This window comes from Echinops telfairi, unplaced genomic scaffold, assembly GCF_000313985.2.
Source record: "Echinops telfairi isolate 266 unplaced genomic scaffold, ASM31398v2 ScPeMD7_18;HRSCAF=68, whole genome shotgun sequence".
NCBI classification, from domain to species: Eukaryota; Metazoa; Chordata; class Mammalia; order Afrosoricida; family Tenrecidae; genus Echinops; species Echinops telfairi.
This window is the reverse complement of record NW_022103915.1, coordinates 75,856,359-75,881,362: the sequence shown is the minus strand read 5'-3', so window position 1 is coordinate 75,881,362 and position 25,004 is coordinate 75,856,359. Positions and strand designations below refer to the sequence as shown.

Genomic DNA, 25,004 nt, shown 5'->3' with positions numbered 1-25,004 from the left:
GAAAGCGACTTCAAGCTGATTATTACACTTATTACACTGAAATGACCATTTAGTAGCCCTAGCACACTGAGTGAGGCAAAGAGGCAAGGTCGTGAATTCAAGACAGTGTCGTGTGTCAGGAGGCCAGAACTCAGGCCTTCGCTCTGCATCTCTGACGGGCTGTAGCCCATGTGCGAGGAAGGTGTGTACATGGGCAGAGACCACTAGAAGGTCCCCGCACTGCCCTGTTGTCTTCCTCGTGCTCACGTCACGAGTCCTGCACAGCCTCCTGCTGCTCTACATCCTGGAAGCAGCTCTGGACTCCTTCTCAGCCCAGTGCTCCAGGCGTCCAATACATCACTCAGTTGGCACCCAACCTGAAATCTATTTTCCATCTTTGGGAATGACATTCTGTAATGATTCTTCCAGTTCTCACTCACAGAAATACGAAAGCTGTGCCCGATTCAACGTTTTTCAGTCTGACTTTTCTCTGGGCATTCATTAAATTGACAGCTTGGGTGGTTCTGGAACACGGGTCTGTTAATCTGTGAAACCTCACCAGTCTTGGCCTTTGAAACAGGCCTCTAGGATAAAGCCACCTAAGGACAATTCTTGTTCAATCCCTGCTTTTATACCACGAATGTCCTAACAAAGCCTCCATTATTTTCCCCCTCCTTCGATCATCTTTACATATTCACACAGGCCTTTGGGTGCGGAATCTCCTGACTTCCTGACCTTTAAAAGCTCTTGCCCCGCCTTGTGGTGGTTGAATGCAAAAAGTGTATAGACAGAGGAAGTTCATACCTGTTCCCTGACCTCTCCCAGCACTTGTCTAGGCATATGCCTCCTCACTGCCCTCTTTACGTCCCTAACATTTGATCTCCCTCCTCCCTAATGACTAGTCACCAGGAGAGGTGTCTAAAGCCTTCCGCATCGATTCTTAACCATGTATTTTTTCTGAGTCTCGCCATTGTATGTATTTGGCGTTGTGTGTTTTAGAGTAGCAATAGTTTAAATTGTGCTACTCCGCTTAATTACCACGGTGACTCCTACAGGAATAAATTGTGTAATTGTTACGAGTGTGCAGGAAGAGAGCTGGATACAAGTCATTAGATGCTTCCAGCTACTCATTTCAAAACATGCCTTCTAACGAGACTCAGTTCAACAAGTCCTTGTTTGTCCTCCTTGCGCTTGAAGTCAGGGGGAAGGAATGCTGTGCTTCTAAGGTGGAAACCAATTTGATCCCTTGCTGTAGCGTCCCAGCAGGATCTGCTTACAGCTCACTTTACTTCTTGATACGAGCAGGCATTTACAGGCTAAGGTTGGCCTTGGGAAACATCGGGGGTGGGGTGGGGTGGGGGTTAAATACTTTTATTAGGGCGTGTGCACATATGCCGCCATCATCGTTTTCAAAGCATTCTCTTCCCACTTGAGCCCCTGATATCAGCTCCCCATTTCTTTCCCCTCCCTCCCCCGGAAACATTGTTTTTTTAACTCTTCCCTGGTTGGGGGAATCCAGGCTACAGGATTGTACTTGCTAGCTGTGTAACCTTTCTAAACAATCAAAGATGGGTTTAAGGTAACTTTGCTGAAGGGGACTAGAAGGATGATCATCTTAACTCACTAGCCAGTGGCCATCATTTGCTGGCAATAATTCGTCGGAGGTTAAAGCAGTATTTAATACCAAGTGATTACGCACGAAGAGTATGTGGCATGCCCACTGACAGCAGTGAGTTTATCTTCCTGGAAGAGGGAGGGAGTGACCACAACCCTCCCCCATGACCCAGCTGTCATACCCCCAGCCAATCTGGTCTAAATGACATCCTGCTGGTCCTGGGCTCCCACGCCCGAATGAGTCGCAGCAACACCAGGCCTGTGTTTTCAGCAACTGGCTCGGTAGCCATCAGTGCTGGGGACTGTGTGGGAGAACAGCCTGCCTGAGAGGATTTAGGAAACGGAGCGGAGAGGGCAGAGGACAGTGACGTGAAGCCTTGGTCCAGGTACACGGTGTCACCGAGTTGTCCCTGTGAAGCAGGTGGGGGGGTTATTGGGGCAGAGGGCACCAAGCCCATGCGTTATCCCATTATTCTGTTCTTTCCATTTGCACCGAGGAAGTCATAACGATATCCCCGCTGTGGTGAGTGGACGCTTAAAACGAACCAGACCTGTTGCTGGGTGCTGTTTGTATGCTACCTAAATTCACATACCAAATGGGTGCAGAAATGCCAAACAGATTAGTCACAGGGCAGATAAGTGTCCCAGCCAGAGGCCTCTGACCCAAGTCCAAACTTTTAACTAAGACACTCTCCAACTCCCGAGAGTGAGCAAACTCACAAAGTCATGCTGTCAATTCTGACACATGGCCACCTTGTAGGACAGAGCACAACCACCCCTGTAGGTTTCCGAGATGGTAAGCAGCTCTTTCTGGGAGTAGAAAGCCCCATCTTCCCCCAAGTGAGCAAAATCCCCAAAGGGGGAAAAAAGCCCATGTTTGGTTTCCTGCTTGATTTCGCTACAGCGCCACGTGCACGGGCAGACTGCCTCTAGGAAGCAGTGGCCCTGGCCTCTGTGTCCTTAGCGCGGATCCTGAGCAGTCGTGGGCCACTCAGACGCACGGGATCCAGTTCTCCCATGCAGTCGGTTGACCTCATTCGAGCTCAGTTTGTCAACATGACACATGAATACAGGAGAATCAACCCCACCCTTAACGGGCACTGATGCCTCATTCCGAACATATAATTAATGCTTTGTGCTCAAAGAGCCTCTGAAATTAATGGAAGCCTGCCCGTCGGGCTCGACTGCTAGGGTTCGGCCAGCTGAGTCCTTTGCAAGCCGATTCTTCAGCTGACACCTTCAGACTTTGTGGAGAAGGCCCAAAACACTCACCTGGGCTGACTTTCATCTTTCAGGGTCCTAGGCAGGAGGTTGGGAAACTGATCCTGGTAATTGCAACTGCTGAAAGTAGCAGCTAACCCTTGTGGACGAGCAGGAGTGGACATCAGAACCAGATTGTTAACAAGGACTCAGATCTGCTAGATTTACTTGATACTGTTTTCTTGATTCGTTGTTGATGCATGTAGAGTGTCTCCTATGTTTCAGATAGTGGTAGAGAGCCTTTTCTGGGAGAAATAAGGCAATCCTGATCAGCTATTTATTTTCAAGGGACCTTAGGGGTTCCCGGGTAGATATCATTGCTGATTTTTATTAAAGCGTCATTTTGTTCATCGGAGTGAAGACCAGTGTTATCAGGGGATATTTTATTTAATCCGTCGAAGAGTCATCACACCATTGCTATTAAATATGATTTAATACGGCTCTGTAGGAAATTTGATCTTGTCTTCTTGCTGTTCTTTTAACCTCCAGGTTCGTTCCAGTTAAAACCAGCTACTGCCATAGCTTTTTAAGTCTATCTGGAAACATATTGGCCAAGGGGAAAAGATGATAAAATTTTTCCTCATGGTAAATAAGCAAGGGCAGACCCGACTTTCGAAGTACTACGAGCACGTGGAGACCAATAAGCGCACACTCCTGGAAGCAGAAGTCATAAAGAGCTGCCTGTCTCGATCCAGCGAACAAGTGAGTGTCTGGCAGATGTGCGTCACGGAACCTCGGGGACCATCCTGTTCTTTGACTATGTCCTTTCAACAGCTATTAGGGAAAATAAGGAACGGATGAAATGAACCCGACCATCACTGTCTTTGCCTCCCTTAAGGGAAATAAAAGCAAGAAAGAGCCTTAGGTTCTTAGTCAGCATATTTGTCTGAGCACATCGTGGAAGCAGCAGCTCAGACCCACTCCTCCTCATGACGTATTTTCTTGTTTCACCTTGGCACTCTTGCCCGTCAGTGTCTGTAGAAGGTGGCTCTTGTGAAGCTACAAGGTGACAGCTATGAAGGGAACACCCAAGACTCATTTTGTGGCAGAGGATAATAATATCATTCTCACGTAGTCTGCAGTGTTGTTGCTTTTTTCCTTTCTGGTTATCTTTTTGTTATCAATATACCAGCAATATAATACGGGATCTAGTGATTTTAAAACCAAACCAAGGTCCTTTGAACCTGGCATATTTAAGCATGCAGATGGGCAAAATGGAAGTTAAAAACCCAAATGAAACAACAAATCGGTAGGCTACACCACAAGGATTCGATTTGGAAACCCCACTAAGTGAACTAAACACCCCTCTAGTAGGTTAAAGGAATTGAAATACTCCCTTGGGCTTAAGGCTGACATGCCCTCGTGTGAGAAGAAGCAGACTTCTATCCTAAGGTTATGGATTTGGAAGTCAGTGGTCTTTGGTTCGAATCGCTTGCTTTGAGGATGCCCAATCAATGGCAACTCAAGACTACTGTAAAAACAAACAAACCGCTCCGGTGGGAAGAGGATGGTTTGAAAATGATGATGGCGGCATATGTGCAAATGTACTTGACACATTGGAGGAATGTATGGATTGTGATAAGAGATGTAAGAGCCCCCAATAAAAAGTATTTTTTTAAAAAAACACCACAAATCTGGCCCTTCTGCCAAAATAAGGGTTCAGTATAAATATTTGGTAGAAAGGCAGATTTCTTGACATTAAGATAGTAATAAAGACAGTTTGTTTATTTCAAAATAATATAATACTGTGATTTCTGTTTAAAGGAATAATAAAGATGCTTTCTTTTTAAGCCCACTTTTTCCTTTTGATTTAAACAAAGAACTTTAAGTGGAAATTCTTAATTCAGATTGCAAACTCAAGCCCACTGGAAATCACTCAAGAACTGAGGTAAACAAGAGCTTAGTTTAAATCCACCATTAATGTGGTCCGTTCTCAATTTCACTGCCTCCGTAGGAAGGCCGCCTGTGGGAACCACTGCTAAGTCATGAAATAGTAAGCCACATCAGTGCTCTGAATTTACACAGAGCAACTGTGTTTCCCTTGGCCTCTAAATTGATTTTCCAGTCGGAACATCCCAGAGGTCCTCTTTGAGTTACTGCTTTGGCCCGCACAGCACACACTCATGTTGCTGTCAGCGGGAAAGAGACTGTCCCAGGGCTGCGCTCACGGTCACAGACCGTAAGGAAAAGTAAACATGCTCCCGAAGCAAGCCTGTCTGCATCTTTCTGTCGAATGCAGGCCCGCCACGATTTCAAACAGGATGCTCCTGGAGAGTTTCTCCTTTGAAATAGCAGCTTTCGAATGAATCGACCATCTGATAGATTTGAGGCAGTCAAAACTTATTTTAGATTTTACAAGGAACCTGGTGAGCCTCTGGCATAATCAGGCACCATCTCAGCTTATTCACAAGAGTGCTTTGATACTTTTTTTTTCTTTTTCCTGTCAGTAGGGCATGAGAGGCTTTGGAAAGGGTTCCTTAGTTCTCCAAAATAGGTTGTCTTTCCTTGAAAGTTCCCAACCAAGCAGACATCGCCCGGGCTCCACACTGAGCCAAGAGTTACAGAATGGCCCGGCACTTAGTACATTTGCCCTACTTTTTAAAAGGAGCCTCAGATCCCTCTGTCTGCCAGATGGTTTTTCCTGCAGAAGAATCTCCACAGTCAAAACTTGCAGCTCTATCCGTAGGTGCATCCAGGCACCCAAGAGCAATATATCCCACAACAGGGAAACCAGAGAGTTCATGCTCAACTGCACTTGGTCAGACACACCCAATGGGCCAAAGGGAGACTACACTGTCCCTTTGGCTGGCTGACCGATTCTTGTCCACCTAGTACCTTCCCGTTACCTTTTGTACCCTGACTTTAGGCAAGAGATAACTGAGAGAGGAGTTGTTTCATCCACGAGTCTATGGTAGTAAGCTAGTTATTAATTCACATGAAGTAGTGTTTACAAGGGGAGATTTTGTTCAGCATCTGCCACACAAAGGCCATCTGTAAATAATTTATAAAAGAAAGCATCTACATTGATTCTTTTCATCTCTCTAGGAAGAAAAATCAAGATTTAAAAGCATAATGCATGCTGTGTGTGCTTGCTTCCAAAGAACCAAGGAAAACAGAAAGGAGAAAATTGTCTTTATTGTGTTTGCTTATTTTCACATTAGAGACCGTTTTAAACAGTGATTACTCATTAGTTCTGCTTGCTGAATTCCACACAAAGCTAAGCAAAGGAGTGAGAGAGAGTGCTTAGGTTGGAATGCAGGCGAACACATTCTTTTTAACGTTCTCCCCTTCCCACCAGAGATGGATGCTTCCCTGTTGTGAGAAAGAGGTGGTATAACGTTTTTGTGTTAGATCCGTACTTCTACCGTGTCCTCTAGGGCTGCGACGAGTCAGACTTGGCTCAGTGGCAGTGAGTTTGGTTTCTAGTATCCATATTTCTTAGTGCTAACTGAATCGGACAGTAGAAATTCTGCCTGCTGTTTGGAAGAGCTCTGTGGCATCCATAAGAACTAATATTTGTGTTCTCTGTCTAGTGTTCTTTCATTGAATATAAAGACTTCAAGCTGATATATCGGCAGTACGCAGCTCTCTTCATTGTGGTTGGAGTAAATGACACCGAGGTGAGGCAACAGAAGAGCCTATGGAAAATGCAAGAACTTTGAACACTAACAGTCTGGCTTTTATTCCTCTTTAAATTGGCCTTTCCCTATTTGCCTCCTTGCGAATTATCTGGACTCTTTTGAAGGATATCTTGGCTACTGATGAGGAGAGGGAAAGCTGTGTGGAAGGGAAATACCTAGACTATTTCCGGGTTAGGCGACTGCCTTCCTAGGCTATACCAGCACCCGCCCATTGTGGTGTTGCTCTTGGGCAACCTAGACAAGTGTGGCACTAAACACAGACAGGCACACCAAAAGGCTAGGGATACGACTGCCTTGTGGTGACATCGCTTCAGATTTTGTCTCTCTCTTCAGGAGTGTCAGTTCCCAGTAACACATCTATCCATGGAACCCCCAAGAGGGTATTGAAGATCTTCATGCCATGAAAAGACGGCGGGTCATATTCTGAAACGTCAGTTGATTTTCTTTTATCTCGGAACCAAATGTTAATTTGATTTCCCCATTGTGTTCCATAGTTGGAAAAATAATGGCATGAAGAATCTGACAAAATGAAGTCAGCCAATTGGCGATGAAACCAGGGAATAGAGCTCAGAAATGAAACATGAGCCTCTTAGGGTTCCGTGCATCTCAATTCATCCTGGACTTCTAAATATTCTTTGGAGGTTAGAGCTTTCTGCATTTCCTCCACTGCTAAGCTTCTTTTAAACAAATGAGCAGTGTTCTCAATTATTGTCTCAGTGGAAACTCCTTTGCCCCCAAGTTCTGCTCACCAGGCCACAAGCTTCGAAACCTGAGAGCTGACTGGCGTCTAACTTATACATGGCTGAACTGAAATTAATTGTACCCTTCCTCTGTTATTTTAGAACGAGATGGCTATTTATGAATTCATCCATAACTTTGTGGAAGTTTTAGATGAATACTTCAGCCGAGTGGTAAGTCTAGTGGCTAAAAGTGGCTTTCTCTTTCCAATTTCTCAGCAAGTAGATCTCTTTGGGTCTATATCAAGAACTTGCCTTATCGAGAGCTTTTTTTTTTTTTAAGATCATTTTATTGGGGGCTCTTGAAGCTCTGATTATAATCCATACATCAATTGTATCAAGTGTATTTGTACATGTGTTGCCATCATTATTTTTAAACATTTACTTTCTGTTTGAGCCCTTGGTATTAGATTCTTTTTTCCCCCTCCCTCACCCATTTCCTAATTCAAGGGTTGGAGCTGGGAAGTTGCCTTGTGGCCTGCACGTAGCTATGGAAAGACTGGTTCCTTCCAAGGCTGGAAAGAGGGCAGTCAGATTACCAGGAAAGACCTGGGGCCATTCAAGCTGGCTTTAAGATCCACCTTTCAATGGACAGCTTCGAGTTGCACTGTGGCTCATTGCTCTCCAACCGAGTTTTCGGCAGTCACAGAAATGCTCTCTGTCTACTTACTGTCCAATATGGCAACCACGAGCCACAGGTAGCTCTTCAAATGTGACTAGTGAGACAAAGGGTGTGGCTTTTTCAGTTCATTTCTTATAAGCTCAATGGTTACCTGTGGCTGGTGGTTGCTGTCTACCTCTGGCTCTTGCTTATCTCGTGGTGACCACTCTCATTTGGACAGAGCTTGCAGGCCGAGGTCCGTGACTCCGAGCTGGTCGTGATTAACTGCTTTGAGGCGGCACCCACGGGGAACAGCATTCCCCAAAATGACCCTGCTCTGAACCCGGAAGAATGAAAAGTGGGTGCAAGCACTGTCATTGCTTAAGTTTTTGTTTGTGGATTTCGGTGTTATTATGATATTTCGTAACAATAAATAGCAGCTTGCTGCTTTGTGACTGTAATTTAAGGGAGAGAGTCAATGACCACATAAACCACAGAAGGAAAGCTTAAAATTTCATACAAACCAGGTGATTATGCAGAACGAGGGGAGGGGCCAGTGTAGGATGACCACAGGAGGAAGAGGAGGACCGTTGTTTTGTGCCTATGGGACCTGCCCTATGGGACGCAGTAGCACGAACGGCCCGCAGGGTTTCCTCCGTCCGGCAGGCCTTTCACAGGTGGGTTCACACTGCTGGCCTTCCAGTGCCCGTGCTTGAGCTGACTCAGGCATCACTCGGGCTCCCGCATTTGCAGTAGGGTGGTATCAAGGCACTGACTCATCTTGGCATCAGAAGCTCTGATGGGAGTCTTGCTTCTGCCCAGGAGCGCTATGGGGAATAAAATAGAATCTGCCCCACTCCCAGAGAATGCCTTGTCATCTAAGATTTATTTTTAGGTTTGTGAGTTTTAATCATTCCTTCTGGGACTCGTCTTCAGCCTATAGAGTTTCTGAGTGTTACATTCGGAGATGCGTCTCATGTTGTTGGGCCAAGAAACAGCCAGGCCAGCCCGGTTAGCTTCAGCAAAGTCAGGGCCTGGCCAGGCTGCTGTTGGATAAAAGAAATAGAAGCAGGGTTTCCAGAGCTTCTGGTCATTTTACAAAGCTTCAGTCCTTTCAGATAGGAATTTCATTTCGGTTTCTTACCCAAATACCTTTTTTGGGTAACATGAATTAGGTGAAGGCAATTCTGTCTGACTTCATGATATAAAATACCCCTTTTCATTGTAAAAATCATGAAAGTGCATGTGTGCGTACCCAAAAAGAAAAGGCGTATGACTCCTGGAGGCTTGTCACTTACTGAGTGGGGCACTCTATGTACTGTCTGTCTGTCCCTGCCCACAGCTAGCTAAATCTCTCTTCTATGTATAGATCCAGACATAGATTGCTTAACATCAGATATACTCTTCTATGACTCGTTTTTTTAATTTAATAACATGTCAGCACTTATATAAGAGGACTTCAAAAATTTCCTGGAAAACTGGAATTAAACGGTCATGGAATTACCTGACAAACTTTTGGTTTGCCCCTCGGATATATCCTGCACCAAAAGTTGACTTCGGGGATGCCCTTGCTTGCACCCTGTGATCAACAGTGCCCAGAATATCCTCACCAGCATCCTTGTGCTGTGATCTAACTTTCTTCAGAATTCATTTCCGTGGGGAAAGCAAATGGCTTTGGATGTTGTTGGCCACGGTGCCCATTTAGACTCCATGACCCTGCAGGACATCGTCACTTACACGGATCTGATTGCCTGTAAAGTTTGAGTAAATTTATTCTAAAGGTGAAGCGCTGGAACCTGTAAAATGCCCCTAACGGCGGCTTTCTTCGTCTCCTTCTTTTTAATCATTGCAATCCGGGGCTCAGGGTTTCAGAGCGTGAATTGTGTGCAGTGCTTGTGTTCCGGGGACTCCTTCTCACCCCTGCCGTCTCTGTTTCTCTCTCTTTTCCAGAGTGAATTAGATGTATCCTTTTTCAGTGCTCTGAGCCCGCTCCGTCACGACACGGGTCAAGCGCCCGCTAGCCCTGATTCGGTAAATGCCACGTGGCAGCAAACGATGCAGCAGGATCTAGAACGCCGATCACCGACAACTGCGACAAACCAGCCAGGTTCAAGGGCGCGGTGAAAACCCACCTTCCCACCACCCCGCCTCTCCTCCCCCAGAGCCACTGTCATTAAGATTCTTGCCCCGCCCCTCCCACTGCATGATAGTGACTAGTAACTGTTCTATATTAATGTGCCTTCCTTTAATCACTCAGAATAGCCTCTGTTCAGAATGTCAAAGGCACAGCGAGGAAGTAGGCGGCTCCCCTCGGGGATCTCAGCACACAGCATCCTCTGGGGAGCCCCGCCCTCATGATCCCAATGAGGGCTGCAGGAGTGATCACCTGGAGGGGGTCCGTTCCTTTCTCTTTCTAGCAGAGAAAGCTCTATTAGCTCTCTTCATCCCACTAACTCAAGTGCCCAAGGACCCCCACCCCACCCCACCCCACCCACAGCCCGCGGGCTTGGCAGGACCCCCAGACAGTGAGCACTCTGGAGGCAAGCTGACCTTTAACTTAATTTTCACTTCACAAAATCTGTGTAGTGCTTAAAAGCAAGAAGTGCCGGAGCCTTTGGGGGACACTAACGGCTTGGATCTAAGATGATCATCATTCATGATTATTCTAGAAATACCCCGTAGTCATCCTTCGTGGCCGCCGGGTCGATCACAACGCCTGGCAGCCCCGCGTGCGCAGAGGGGAACCGTACTGGATTGTGGGCTTCCTGTGCGCAGGTGGAACTGTACTGGATCGTGAGTTTCCGGGCAGGGTCACCACGCCCGTCTTCTGGGCCATCCCCAGGTGGTTTGGACCACTAACCTTTTATAGCTAGCAAGCGAGTGCCTCCCCATTCTGTGCCACCCAGGGACTATTTAGACTTTATAGACCGATATGCAGAACTGGTATATTCACATCCACGGGGGAAAACAGTCTTTTACCTTTTAATATTGATGAAAAACCTTGATATGTTGATGAAATCCTTTTGCAGGCTGTATTAGGAAACCTCTTCAAACGAACTGGGGAACTGAGTGCCCTCTAGTGGTGAGTGACCGAAATTGATGATCCCTGTGACCTCCAGACCCTGTGTTCCGATGTGTTTTCATTCCTCATCTAACATTCCATTTTATTTAAGTTCTTTAAAACAATTCACAATCAATCTCTTCCCACTTCTACAGGGGGCTAAAGAGATAGGCCTCTTGATTTTAAAAGAACGAATGGGCGTTTTACTGGGAAGCCCCATGGTAGATATTGCCACCGACAATATTGCTTACCAGACAAGATGTAACATTCTTCCGATGAAAATGAGAGAATTAGACTAGAAGAGCTGTAAGGTTCCTTTGATCCTTAATATTTGATAGCACTGTACTCACAGGAAACTGAGCCGAGTCACTTTATCCCTAAAAGCAAGACGAGAAAAGTCTTGCAAGGCTAGATGACCAGAAAATAAAAGTGAGTCAGATAGATCAGGGTATATGCTTTACAGCTGGATGAGCGGGGCCAATGTGTCTTGTGTTGATGTGAGGAGACATCTGTTAGAGGTGGAGAAGGCTGTTTGTTATTGTGCCCGTGGTGTGTGGCATCAGGACACGTACTAAGCTATATGGCATTCCTGTTTGAATTTCATTTCCACACCAACACACAATTGGTATCTTTTAGCCCTCATCTCATTTGGCTTTTTTTTTTTTTAGCTTCCCTCCTCTTCTAATAATAGCTACTACTCTTAAAAATTTCTTGGGTATATTTGATAAGTTAGGACTTAAGCATCACTTGAAGAAGAGAAATCAATCTTTTTAGAACTTGATTTAATTCTGCTTGCACCGCCAGTGGTCCACAAAACCAGGCAGCACGTGGGACAGCCTCCTACTGTTTACATTCCTGAGGATCCCACCCTCAGTCAGCTGAAGAAAATCAAATGAAAAGCCCATGACTGTCTCTCTCTCTATTCTGCTTCATAGATAGTTCCTTTCAGCCCACACAGACTAGAGCAGATTTCAGGGTTTGGTTTTGATGCACCAACAGGAGGCTGCTGTCCAAACCTCATGAAACGCCCTAGAAACCCTTTCTCCTGAAGCGTTTTGCCATGTAAGGAAGATGGAGTCATCCAGAGTCTATAGGGTTAAACTTTGAGAAAATAAAATGCCCTGTTTGCATTTCTCCCAAGTATGTGGTTGTTCTACTTCTCGTAAGAGTAGCTTCGAAAAACAAGACAGATGGGATTTCAAAAAGACATGACCTAAGCACGAGAAATCCTGACAGAAATTCTTGTTTATTAACATCTCTTCCACACAATAGAAAGCCTCAGGGGCAAGGGTGTCGGGTGGGGCAAAGAAGCCCAGTCATAGAAGCCATCCCTGTGCTCTGAACAAACTCCTAATCACTCTTCCCACTCCACCCTAGCACCGGAGTAGAATGCTGCTTGCCCAAGAGGAAGACTGTGATTCCTCCACAGGGCATGTTTGCCCAAACCCATACCTTAGTAGACGGGTGAAGATTTCAAATTCCAGAATAAAGATGTTTTAGGAGGGTTTTTTTTTAATCTGAACTGATCAGTTTCCCCAAATGGGCTCATTTGGGGAGCCACAAGTCTGCAGAATTTTCCAGGCAGTTCCCAATTCAGAGGTCATCTCCACTTCCTCCTGGGATGGCACTGCATTCACTAGCTCCTCCCCAGCTCAACATACAACTCATTATGTGTCCAGCCATCAGCGCCCTGCTGCCACCATATCAAGTCCAATTCATAGCAACCCTATACTGGGGAGCCTCATCTTTCTCCCACAGAGCAGCTGGTGGGTTTGAAATGCAGAACTTGTGGTTACGAGGCCAACACCACCAGAACCACAGGGGCCCCTTAGTGTATGTGTAAAGTATAGGAAAATTTAACAGCCTTTTTAACACTCAGTGCCTTTAAAGACCCTTAAAAAACTTGCATCTTTAGACTTGGGCCACTAGAGCCTCTTTCCTAAGCCCTAAACCTCAGAGCCCCACTCTCTGGCTATCTTATTAGCACCCCTTCCTATTGGGCAAGGATGCCCACTTGGAGCTAAAGCCCACCCCACCCCCTTACTTTTCAGCCATCCTCTGGGCCTCCAGAATTCCCTGTCCAGACAGCCCATGGCCTGGTGCAGGCACTTCCTCTAAGCCAGACTGGGTAAAAGAATGACAGAGAGGGTTGGATGGTGACTGGGGTGTCCCACATTCATGTAAAGAGAAGTGGGGGACAGAGCCCCTTCCTCACACATGTAGGGGTGGGCCAAGTCACAGTGGATATGGCTTGATTTTAAAACATTCATTTTTTAATTTTATAGAGGGCCAGAGCAATTAATTCTAGACCCCTAACCATTGCGGGTGTTATGACAGCACCCTACACTCATGGCCTCTTTTCTGCAGTTGAAAGTGGGGTCACAGTTAGGACTCCAAACTGTGGCCTGTGTGACTCAGCTAGTGTCACCCCGAAGCTCTGGAGGAATAATAGCATGAAGGCAATAGTAGTGAGTCCCACCAGGATTTGCAGCCATTCGAGCCCTGATGATGACCGAGTCCATTCTTTCCTTCCCCACTGCCCTCAAGTGCCACCTACTGCTTAGAAAGCCAGATCCGAGGCTAGCGCTTCTCTAAACCCTGTGCCATCGAGTCCCTTTCGACTCATCGGAAGGAACTCTGTTGGACAGAGAATTCCCTATAGCCTCATCTTCCTCCAGAGACTGGCTGGTGGGTTTGCAACACTGAACTTAAGGTTAGCAGCCCCACACTTTGCCACCAGGGCTCTGATGAGGAGGAGCTCATTCCAACCTGTCTTAATGAGCCATTGCACAAGTGTGGGTTCAAATGAGGAGCTATGGAAACACTGGTGAGAGCAAAGATATTCTGCAGGAAAGCCACCCAACAGGGAAGCAGCAGCTTCTACATGAACTCAAATGTTCTGGATGTCCTCTCAGAGGCCAGGATAATTAGGGACCCCATTACAAAAGGATTTCTTTCTTGGTATGCTGGAGCGTATGAATACTGCAGGAATGTCTTGCTAGTATGAGAAGAGGAAGCCACCTTCCCTCTCCCCGCAGGTTACTGTTAGTCATGGGATGAATGTACTCTGGAGGTGGGAGAACACTACCTAGCCAGCTGGCTAAAACCTCACACGCCCCAATCTAGAGCTGCTCTGGAACCAGCCTCTGGGCTCCCATTAGGCAAAAGGTTCCATTTGATACATGTATCTTAAAAAATAAATCAATCATAGCCATCTGGAGTAGACTGTGGAGATTTGGCCTCTAACAAATGACTTGTATAGAGCGCCTGCCACCATGGTGGCTTGGTGTAGCCAGAAAGTTTTTTCCTGAATTAAAGAGAAGCTTTAGGGGAAAACTAGCAGTCTTTGGTTGGAGGGAGTCAGGAATGAGAAAAATCTTGCAGGCACCTCTGCTTGTCTTGATTAAAGCATCCTCTACAAAAGCTCACATCGAGTTATCTAAGCAGTTTTCACTTCGGGAAACCCATGAAAGCAAGGCTGCGAGAGGGTGCGAACTGACCTGGAGCCAGTGGGCAAGTGTGCGGCCAAGCACCAAGCCTGCTCCTTCTCCAGCAAGAGGCTCTAACCAGCGCTATCATGATGGAGAGTCGTAATCATGTTCAGAATTATGAACATTCCCCAGGGGAATCAGCCATTCATTGAAGTGAGATGTGAATGTTGCAGATCAAACAGTCCTGCCTTCCAGAACGGCTCCCACTAGCACTGGCCATCCAGTGTGTTCTCAGAGTCTTCCACGTGGCACCCCTGTCAGCCACTCTTCCTTCCACAAGTCCCACCATCTCCTTTTCTTCCAGCCCGCTGGCGTCTGTTCGAGCCAGGAAGTGGTAACCAGTTCAGAGAAAGGCAAAACCAAAACATCACTGCCATCAAGTCAGTTCTGACTCAGTGAGCCTACATAGGATCCCAAGACAAAATCTTTAGGGAGCAGACAGCCTCATCTTTCTCCCAAAGACGGCTGGTAGGTTTGAACTGCTGAACTTGTGGTTAGCAGCCCAATGCTTACTCAAAGCTTATTTGATATATAGCATGGTTTAATTTTATAATACCTTATAGAAATTATAAGCAAAATGACACTTAGGTCTCTGTTACTCTTGAAATGTGTCCTTAAGCAAACCTACCTGTTTAAAAAACCAAAAAACCCCACTCTTTTTCAGTAGCGTAATTGGAGAGAACATTTGGCCTGGAAGTAGACAGAGGCTGTATTTTGTGGGCAGTACATTCAGGAGTTGGTAGAAGAATCTTCATGATGATGGTCTTCTACCATCATCACTACCATCACTGAAAAGAATCTTTTCAGTGGCCCATGAAAACTTACCCAATTTCATGAGGAATTATAGTAAAATGTAACTAATGAGAACAAGGTCCCCCCAACCCCCCACCGAAAAACCGTTCAGCTAGACTGAGTCTTAAAATAAGAAATCAAATGAAAAAGAAACTAGAGGGTCTGAGCCCAAAGTCAAGAGTGAGCAGCTTTAGTGTGTCGGCTAAGCTTTGTCCTGGGATTGCTCATGAGGTCCTTTTCAAGTTTGTTGCTCCGGTTTCTCATCTATTAAGGATATTACCAGATCAGCAGAGTAAAAATACCAGTTGAACAAGTGTTTCATGATGCAGATATCAAAATTCCAATATAGAAGCCATATAATCACTTCAATAATGAGTGATTTCAGGGTAGCACTGATATTACGGGGGCCCAGTGGTTAAAAGCACTTGGCCTTTAACCAAAAGGTCAGATACTAGAGCCAAGAAACCATCCCACGGGAGGAAGACTGGCCGTCTGCTTACACCTCTAGAGAACCCCCAGGGCAGTTCTGCTCTGGTCTGTAGGGTCACAATGAGTTGGAAATACAACAAGGCCGTGAGTTTGAGTGGTTTTGCCATGTTTCAACTCCAACTCATGAAAAATCGAACTTGCTGCCATCAAGTTCATTCTGACCCTTGGCGACCTTATCAGAGTAGAAAGCCTCTACTTTTCCCCATGGAATAGCTGCTGGTTTTAAACTGCTAGCCTTGTGCTTCGCAGCCTAACACATACTCCTGCCCATATTACAAAGAAATTCTGAAAAGTTATGTTTCAGGGTTGGGAGATAGTGAAAGTGTTCATTGAAAGTGTTTTCGGCTACCACATGAACAAGTCTTCAGGCTGGACATTCTCCCTCCCTCCCAGTCCAAGTATCAGGGTTGAAGTGTGTTTGCCCATGCTTACTACTACACGGTGCTTAGCAGAGGGCATCTTTCCACCACTGCTCTTGGTTTGGCTTCACAGTATGTGCAAGTCCCTCATAACCGAGCCTAGAGATCTCTAACAGCTGGATTCTCAATTCCCAGGGGAAATCTACTTTTAAGCCTTTCTTTTCAAGCACATGGGATAGAGTTTGTGGATCTCCCACATAGTGTCAAATATTGCATGATTGTTAAGGGTTTGAACCACATACTCAGCTAGGCAGCAATCACATGCCCCTGGCTCAGAATGATCTCATTAAGCATCAGGTTTCCAGGATGTTGGGAAACTCAGTTACTCAGGCTTTGTCTTTCTTGCAGTGGCTGTTCTGTTTAAGCAGTGGATACTGTTGTTTCAAAACAACTGACCAGTTGCTCAAGCAGGTGACACGCAATCCAGGTTCCTTGATCCCCTGCTTGCCAAAAAAAAAAAAAGACAGAGCCTCCCTCAGAGTGGCATGTCTAAATGAGTCACATGAAGTAAAATTAGATTTTCCTCCACTCCAAAGACAATCAATCATCTCATAGAAGGTGAAAACTTCAAAGGCATCAAGGCTAGCAGTTCCCCTTTAAATACAAAGGTGGCTGTGGTGGTGGGGAGGCCACGGGCACGTTCTGCAGGCTCTCCAACTCTGCTTCTGCGTACCTGTCATTCCTATTTTGTGCTGACTTTTTAAAGTTTTGGGTTTTAAGTTCGGTAAACAGGACTGGGTCAAGGACTTAGCACTCTAGTATTCTAGTCCTGATTTGGCCATTGATCAAAGCTAACTTTTTATGATTCCAAAATTCCAAACTCACTGCCAGAGAGCTGGTCTGACTCATAGTTACCAAATAGGACAGAGTAGACCTGCCTCTGTGGGTTTCGAAGACTCAATTGTTAGGGGAGTAGAAAGCTTCATGTTTTTCCTTCTGAGCAGCTCGGTGGTTTTGAACTGCTGACCATGTGGTTAGCAGCCCAAAGCATAAGTCAGTGTGCCACCAGGGCTCTATTTAAAATGGAAAACCCCCAAACCAAGCCTTTGCTGTTGAGTCAATTTTGACTCAGCAACCCTCCAAGGCTGTAATCTTTATGAAAGCAGACTTTCTCACACAGAGAGGTTGGTTGGGTTTGAACCACTGACCTTCCAGTTAGCAGCTATGCATTTAAATGGCCTCACCAACAAGGGCTCCTTTAAATTGGATGACCTTAATAGGCACATTAAAATTCTGTGGGTTGTTTTTTTTTTCTGGGTCATTTAAGGACAGCTCCCACGAGCCCCTAAAAACAAGTTTATTCTGCTGGAAGACTTCACACAGAGTTTAATGAGAAATTAACACAAAGCCTAATAGAAACTAAAAGTCATTCACAGGGTTGTCCCATTCTCTGTAGATATACTTCACTAAGCAAATACAGTATGGACTTTTGAGCACCAGAAATTATTGAAAACCAGGTGGTAATGATTTACCTTAGAAAGATATACTAATTATGGATTTCCTCGTGCACTTAATCAATGATTTCACTGGTTGAAGTGTTTATCTATTTGAAAGACTCTGCTTTTGTTTTTAAACCGTCTGCGACCATGCTCTTGAAACGAAAATTTCAGGGACTAAAGTGTAGACCCCAGAAACATTCCACCGTTGCCATTATCCCATTCGGCTTTCTTTATCATGAACGAATACATGTACTCAAAGTTCTAGGAGGGAAAATCAGCTTTCTAGCGATGTCTCCACATATCCTATACCAACTTTCCTGTAGGAGGCGGTAGCACATGTGGCTCCGTGATGACTATTTGTAGAACTGGTCTCTTTTTTTCCTACTTGGGAATTGAATCAGCATGCCTTGCTTGCTTCATCGTGTCTCATGTTTTTTTCCCTTTAGTTTGGCTGGCAGAGAAAATAGGTGAAGGTCAAGGCTTTAAGGGATTTGTCCGGTGTGGATAGGAAGCTGAGGGAGGGTTCCATTTGGCAGCTTCAGGCCTTCCCCGAGAAGCCGGAGAGCACAGAGTATTCAGTAACTCTGGGTGTACAGTATTATTATGACAATACCAAGTTTAACTCTTGCCAAATGCTACTCGCTTTGCTCTCCAGCTTTACTGGATTCCCTTTTCCTCTAACACCTTATAAAGTGTTCCATCTCTATGCCTACTCCTTCAGTTAACCATGGGGAAACTAGTTGTATGTACATGAAGGCTGGAATTTCTATCGTGGGTATCAATTTTAAACTTGATGGATTTCTACTTTTAAATCTCATGCTTAGAATTTAGAGAATTCTTACACTGTAAGAATTCTAAGCAAAGTCCTAACTGTTCCTGTTTTCACAACTCTTAATTTCCTTAATATGATTTTAGATAATGTTTAATCTGGATAAAGTACACATCATTTTGGATGAGATGGTGCTAAATGGCTGCATCGTGGAAACTAACAGAGCAAGGATTCTTGCCCCTCTGCTAATACTTGATAAGATGTCAGAGAGCTGAATCATGAAGAGCCCTGCCTGACGATACCCACTTACAGGAAATGTGAGTGCCATGGGGTATGCCTGAACATCTGCAGCCCACAAGAATCTGGAAGACCGCACATGGCAAAACAGGGTATCCTTCCAAAGACTCTCTGTAGATGTTTGCCACAGTTCCTATATGTAAAACAACACTATATCACAAGACAATGTACAAAGAATGTTTTATCTCAACTGATAAGTTTAAATTCTTACTTTTAAAAATCACTTTCTTCCCCTTGCATCAAATTTTGTTGAGTACCAAAGGAACTCTTTTGGGGCTCTGCTTCCTTTTGCAAATTAAATAAAGAAATAGGAAAGAAGTTGGGAAGACGATGTAGCAACTTTCTACCAGCCTCTTAAAATTTACGGAATTATTTTAAATAACAGTTTCTGAATGCTATTTTTTTTCAAGGAACTCTTAAAATACAAGGCAATTTAACTAAGTCTGTAGAAAATTGGCATTGAAAGATAATGTAATTTGCCCACTAACTGGTGAAGCTGCCTTGTATGCTGTTGCTGGTGCATTGTAGAACATACAGAACTGCCAAAGATCAGAGTATATATATATGTAGGGGTGGGAGGGCAGGTGCAGTGGAGGAAGTGGAAATATATTTACAGTCGTGGGTTCATCTACACTCTGCCTCTAAAACAAAACGTTCTGGGCCCTGATAATTCATTCATGGTTTTGCTGCTTTCTGTCTCACCATCAGTCAGTTTTATGTGTGCGTACTGGAGGGGAGGTCGTTGGTTTTTACTCTCTATCCTTTTCTAAATTTTCATCTTATGAAGATTCAAGTTACCCTGAGTTCTGACCTGTGGAAGGTAGTGAGTGGTATAAGCATTAAGCAGCAAGGGTTCTAGGGAAAGCCCGTCTGAATCGAAGTGCTTTGGAGGTCTATCTAAGACATATTTCTTGGGAAACACTGTCCTAGATGGTAGGCACTTAATCAGTAGCCTATTCAGGTAACAGCTGAAACTGGTACACCAGAGGTAGCTAGGGAGTGAACAAAATTAATTTTGGGGTCACACCAAAATAGCAGTTAAAATACATCTTGGCACAGATTTGAAAGTACCTTGAGAGAGTAACAGTTTAAAAAAACTAGGCACCACAGGGGGAGAAACAAAACAAAACTCAGCAGCTTTGGGATGAGTAGAGACCCCATTAGATGTCCTGAGATACAAACTATAATGTGACCATTACCTGTCTACAGACTGTCCACCATCTCACTAGACGAGTTTCACATCCATGAGCTGTAAGCCTCAGATTGACCAGCTTTATTTTGCTCTCAGATTTATCTTGCACGGAGATGCCTGACATTGTAAACTGGGGCTCCCTCCAAAAGACTGATCAATTGACCTACTATAGTCACTTGCTAGCCCGGGGCCAGCAAATGTTTCCTGTGAAGGGACAGAAATGAATTGTTTTAGACTTTGCAAGCCATGGTTTTTATTCTAACTACTCGATTCTGCTGTTCTGGTGAGAAGCAGTCATAAATAACAGACAAGTATGCAAATTAACGACCTTGACTGTGTTCTAATAAAAATTTATTTATGGACTGAAATTTTAGTTTCATAATTTGATCTTTCCCCAACTACTTAAATATGTTCAAATCACACTTACCAGCTCATGAGCCACAGTTTGCCAACATCTGTGCTGGGGTAGTCTTGGTAAAAACTGGCCACTGGCAAGACATTTTGGGGACCTTAACATGGCAAAACTGCACTATGTACACTGGATTTTAATTATAACATTAGTCACCCACATAAACTGATTGAAAAAAACCAACCACCGTTCTTTTTTGGATTAAAGCATAGGTCATACATTTCAATTTGGCTATTACGTTTTATTTTAACTTATTCTCACAGAGAGCTGTGGCACTGACAATGAAGTGAAATAATTAACTGGTGCCTCTGATTACAGTTACAACATTCCCATGCAGCAAATAAACACAGCTACTCAAATCACTGATTGTAGTGGGAGAGATCTCTTCTAATGTAGAAAGGGAACATACCTTTTAAACAGGTAAATAATGGGCAATTTCAAAACATGCTTTGGCTTTTTAAAAAGCCACTTGGTTAAATCAAATCTAGTAACAGTTCTACCACAGGTGTGGTAAACAGAAATTTGGAAAATATGTAAATACCCTTCTTCAAAATCAGGAACTGACAATTTCGTGGTTGCTTCCTTAACATTAATACAACATCCAGAGATTATTCCAGATCTTAGCCTTCCATATCCTGCAGATACAATGGTAAGCAGATCTGGTGCTTAACAAATGAACACAAGTAACGTGGCGGTTTCTGGCTGCAGAACACTTTACCACTAAACACAACACCTGGACTACAAATCCTGAACATACATTTCTTCTCAGACTTCTCATTTCAGTAAGTGCATTTACTATAGAAAGATACATTTCTTCTTATCGTTAATCTAGAAAGCCAAATCACAATGCCTCAAAAGGAAAGTATCTGGTTAAGTTCTTAGGTCTGCTGAGTGGCTGTGAAACAGTCACATGACACAATTTTGTACGCTGCAAACATTTTAATGATTATTGTTGAGCTTACATTTTGGAAAATTTTTACCAAACTGCAACAAGTTAAATAAATGTTTATAATATACAAAGAAAATACAACCAAAAGAAAAACTTGCTTAAAGTGTGCCTTGCACCTAGACCAGTGTTGTTGTTTCCCCACTAATATATCTTTATTTTTAAGCTGCACACACTTAAGAATTTGATCTTTATAGTATGGTATTTAGGAAATAAAAATATACTCCCACCTCAAAGAAATAAAAAGGTTGTGCATGATTATATGCCAAACAAACGAGAGAATACTAGAATACTCTGATAATGCAGGCATCATTAAAAAGGAAAAGAAAAGGCTTGAGATGCTCATTAACTCTGTTTTAAGGAAGCGGGATTTTTGACCAAGTAGTTTAAAAAGCCAGCAAAACAAGGATCAGTGATGGTAACTGTAGTGTATGGAGTATGAAATGACAAACTTTACACAAATACACTGTTGGAAATTTCCCACAGAACACTGATGATCTGAGAAGCTGCTCTTTGGAACGGTCGGTGGGACCACCGTATTCCAGTCACATGAGCCCTTGTAACAACACACAGTGTTTCTGTGCTATCTACTTGCTGGCTGGGTAAAGGATTGGTTTCATTAGCAGCTAACTGACTTCATCCACATTTTGAAAGCCTTACAGGTGGAAAAGAGGCAGGTATCATCAGCGTGGAGGATCATACACGTCTCTGCACAAACACGAGGAGGCTTCACTAGTATTTTGAGTCTCGGGTGTCTCCCATTGCATTTAAAAGTGTTTATCAATTGAGATGAAACCCTTTTTCCATTGTAGCAGCTAGCAGACGCGCTCTCATGATCTCCTCGGAGGAATACTCAGGCAACTTAAGATAATGCACACAAGTGTTCACTGATGGATAGCTTGCGTCTGTAGCATCAACCTATAAAAAGTGAAAATGTCACAAGATCACAGAATGTCAGAAATCAGAACTGTATTTCTTTCAATCCTTAAAAAGCCGAATTCTATATGGATTCTCCGTGAGCTAGGTTTGTACCTTGCGTACAACCGTGAGCCTGGGATGTAGGTTAGCCAGTCCACCTGGGGGTAGAGTTGAACATCCAGTCGTAAACTGCAGGAATGCTTTCCTTTCATCTGAAGACATGCCACACAAAACTCTCACAAATCTTAGGAAACCAGGGCTAAAAGGAGGAGGAAGGGGGAAAAAAAAAATATATATATATATATATATGCATATGCTGATTTAATAACTGATTCAAATGTAAACCATTACTATAACTTTAAGCTGGCAATAAACAATTTTAAAAACCAAGAACACTATATCCATATGTCAGAATAACACCACTCTACAGACACTCTTAGTATGAAATGAGCTGATACAAGTATTTTGATACTGTTAGCAATGACTGTTAAAAGGAGAAAAAAATTCCTCACTTCTAAATGGTGTAAAAACAGAAACTGATGGAATATCGCGATCAAACATCCTGCAGTGAAGCCAGCAAATCAGAGAAGCTCAAGATGCATTTGTATAATTAATCCAAATATAACTATGTTATCAAATGGTACTTGGAAGGCAGCTATGCACCTGAAATGATCCATCATCATTATAGTAAAATAGTTAATTTTTGTGATAAATGTATGGAATGGAACACTATGTCAATGCAGTGAGCTATTGCTATATATGTCACAAGGTGAATGAATTTCATAATCATAATAATGTTACATGAAAGAATCCAAATGCTAATGTAAAACATACAGTTGTCCCTCGGTATCCATAGGGGAATAGAGTTCAGGCCACCGAAATCTGTCGAAGCTCAACTCCCTTGTATACAGCGGCATAGTATTTGCATATAACCTACACACCTTCCCTTATACTTTCAATTATCTCTAGACTACTTATAATACCTAATACAATGAAATACTATCACATGAACAGCACTTTCTGCTCCCTTTTAGCCTTTAAGGGAATGTTTTACCACTTAGTTGCCTTTAGGAGCTACCCTCCCCCAGTATTTTTGGTCTGCTGGTTCAATCCCTTGATACAGGACAGGGTCAACTCTTATTACATGGGTTCATTTTTAGAGTTCAAAAACAGGCAAAATATATCAAACTAGAACATATTTAATGACTAGAAAGGGGTAGTGTCAAGTAGTTACTGGAATTGGTTCTGGGTACCAGTTACACAAATGAGTTTATTTTATGAAAATTCTCTAAGTTGTATAAATAACTTATATGTCAATAAAAGTCTATTTAAACATTTATTTAAACCATGTTATTTAAATACTTATTTAAACTATGTTATAACTCATGATACTCATAAATTTCATCAGGGTGTACATAAAACTAACAACGATAAACAGAAATTTCCTTGCTTCATTTACATTTATTTGGAGATTTAAATAAGATAATTTCAAACAAAAAAGACCGTGAGTTGTTTACAGGAGTAGAAAGCCCCATCACAGCCCAATGCATAACCACGAGGCCACCAGGGCTCCCAACTAAAATGTCATCACAGTTAAATACAAATTCCTGGGACCAGAGGCAAAGGCAAAAAAAAAAGTGATCACAGACAATACTGGAACAACATACTCAAGTGGAACACAGGCTATGAATTAGCTACTTTTGACACAACAGTTAAGCGCTTTCCTGCTAAATGATAGGTGGGTGATCAAACGCATCAACCATGCCATGGTGGAAAAGACCTGGCAACCAGTTCCTATAAAGATTTCCTGCTCAATAGCACACAACATGACATCATGAATCTGACAGTTAACATGGATCCATGATCTGGAAAATCCATGTTCAGTAAAGTTTTAGAGTAAATGGAACATGGTGTATCTTCAACTATCTTCAAATGGTTCAAAAAAACAGCACGTGTATCAAACAAAAAACAAAACTCTGCCATCGCGTCATTCCCCACTCATAACAGCAACCGAACAGGACAGGGTAAGATTGCCCTGTGAGTTTTAGAGACTGTTAGTTCCTTACAGGAGGAGAAAGCCCGCCTTCCTCCCACAGAGCTGCTGGGGGTTTCAAACAGCTGACCTTGTGGAGCACAGTCAAATGCATAACCACTACACCACCAGGGCTCCTTAGCCTACGTGTACACACATACATAAATTATATACATGTATACATGCACATTCATAAATACATATATATTTCAAGGTTTTTTTGTGTGTACACGACTATGGATAGCATCTATTTGCATGCTGGTAATTATGAGACAAATGTGGTCTCTCGTTTATGAATAACATTCACTGAGTTATTCTGCAAAGACTTGTCATTTGATTTTAGACTATAAACAATTTGTCGTTCTTAGAAAATATCAATACACACCTGTCACGTGTATATCCCAGCTTAGGTTCTGTATAATTGATAATATCCTCTGCTGCCCATGATGGGGACTGGTTTCCACAAAGAATCATTTGTACTTCTTCATGGCTAAACGAACTTAATTTCTCCATGGGAAAAACTTTATTGAAACCATCTACATTATACAAAAAACAAAGGAAAAAAGAATACACAACTCACTTACAATTCCAAAATACGAAAGTTCAAATTAAAATATCTATTACCAACTAATTGGATAAAAGAAAAATAAATCAGCCATAAATACTTAAATAAGCAAAATTAAAACTGCTTGAAATAAAATATATGCAAGGGTTTTAATAACAGTAATCTCTGCCAGCACCATAAATATAAAGACATAATAGTCAGCCACTGGTCCAGAAGTCAAATAATTATACTTCCCCAAACGGGCGCTCCCAAGCTGTATGTCATACAAGCCAGTCAAAGTTGTGTTTTCAAGGATTACATCACAATAAAGGATTACAATAGGAAAAATTTAAAACGTTGTGTTTTCACTTCCA

At 43.3% G+C, this 25,004-nt stretch overlaps 2 protein-coding genes across 7 annotated transcripts in view; one reads left to right on the top strand and one right to left on the bottom strand.

Annotated features, from left to right (window-relative positions):
• Positions 1-20,149, top strand: part of AP4S1 (adaptor related protein complex 4 subunit sigma 1) — a 40,355-nt gene extending 20,206 nt beyond the window's left edge. The window contains exons 2-6 of the mRNA XM_004698518.2: positions 3,343-3,555; positions 6,387-6,473; positions 7,337-7,405; positions 9,783-9,794; positions 18,439-20,149. Coding sequence (XP_004698575.1) covers positions 3,418-3,555; positions 6,387-6,473; positions 7,337-7,405; positions 9,783-9,794; positions 18,439-18,567 — 435 coding nt within the window. The 5' untranslated portion in view covers positions 3,343-3,417 and the 3' untranslated portion in view covers positions 18,568-20,149. The remainder of the gene's footprint in view (positions 1-3,342; positions 3,556-6,386; positions 6,474-7,336; positions 7,406-9,782; positions 9,795-18,438) is intronic.
• Positions 20,150-20,416: 267 nt separating this feature from the next.
• HECTD1 (HECT domain E3 ubiquitin protein ligase 1) overlaps positions 20,417-25,004 on the bottom strand; it is a 100,957-nt gene continuing 96,369 nt past the window's right edge. For all 6 annotated transcript variants that reach the window (XM_004698519.4, XM_045287861.1, XM_045287858.1 and 3 more), the window contains 3 exons: positions 24,472-24,622; positions 22,169-22,313; positions 20,417-22,054 (listed from right to left, as the gene is read on the bottom strand). In XM_004698519.4, coding sequence (XP_004698576.1) covers positions 21,917-22,054; positions 22,169-22,313; positions 24,472-24,622 — 434 coding nt within the window. In that variant the 3' untranslated portion in view covers positions 20,417-21,916. The remainder of the gene's footprint in view (positions 22,055-22,168; positions 22,314-24,471; positions 24,623-25,004) is intronic.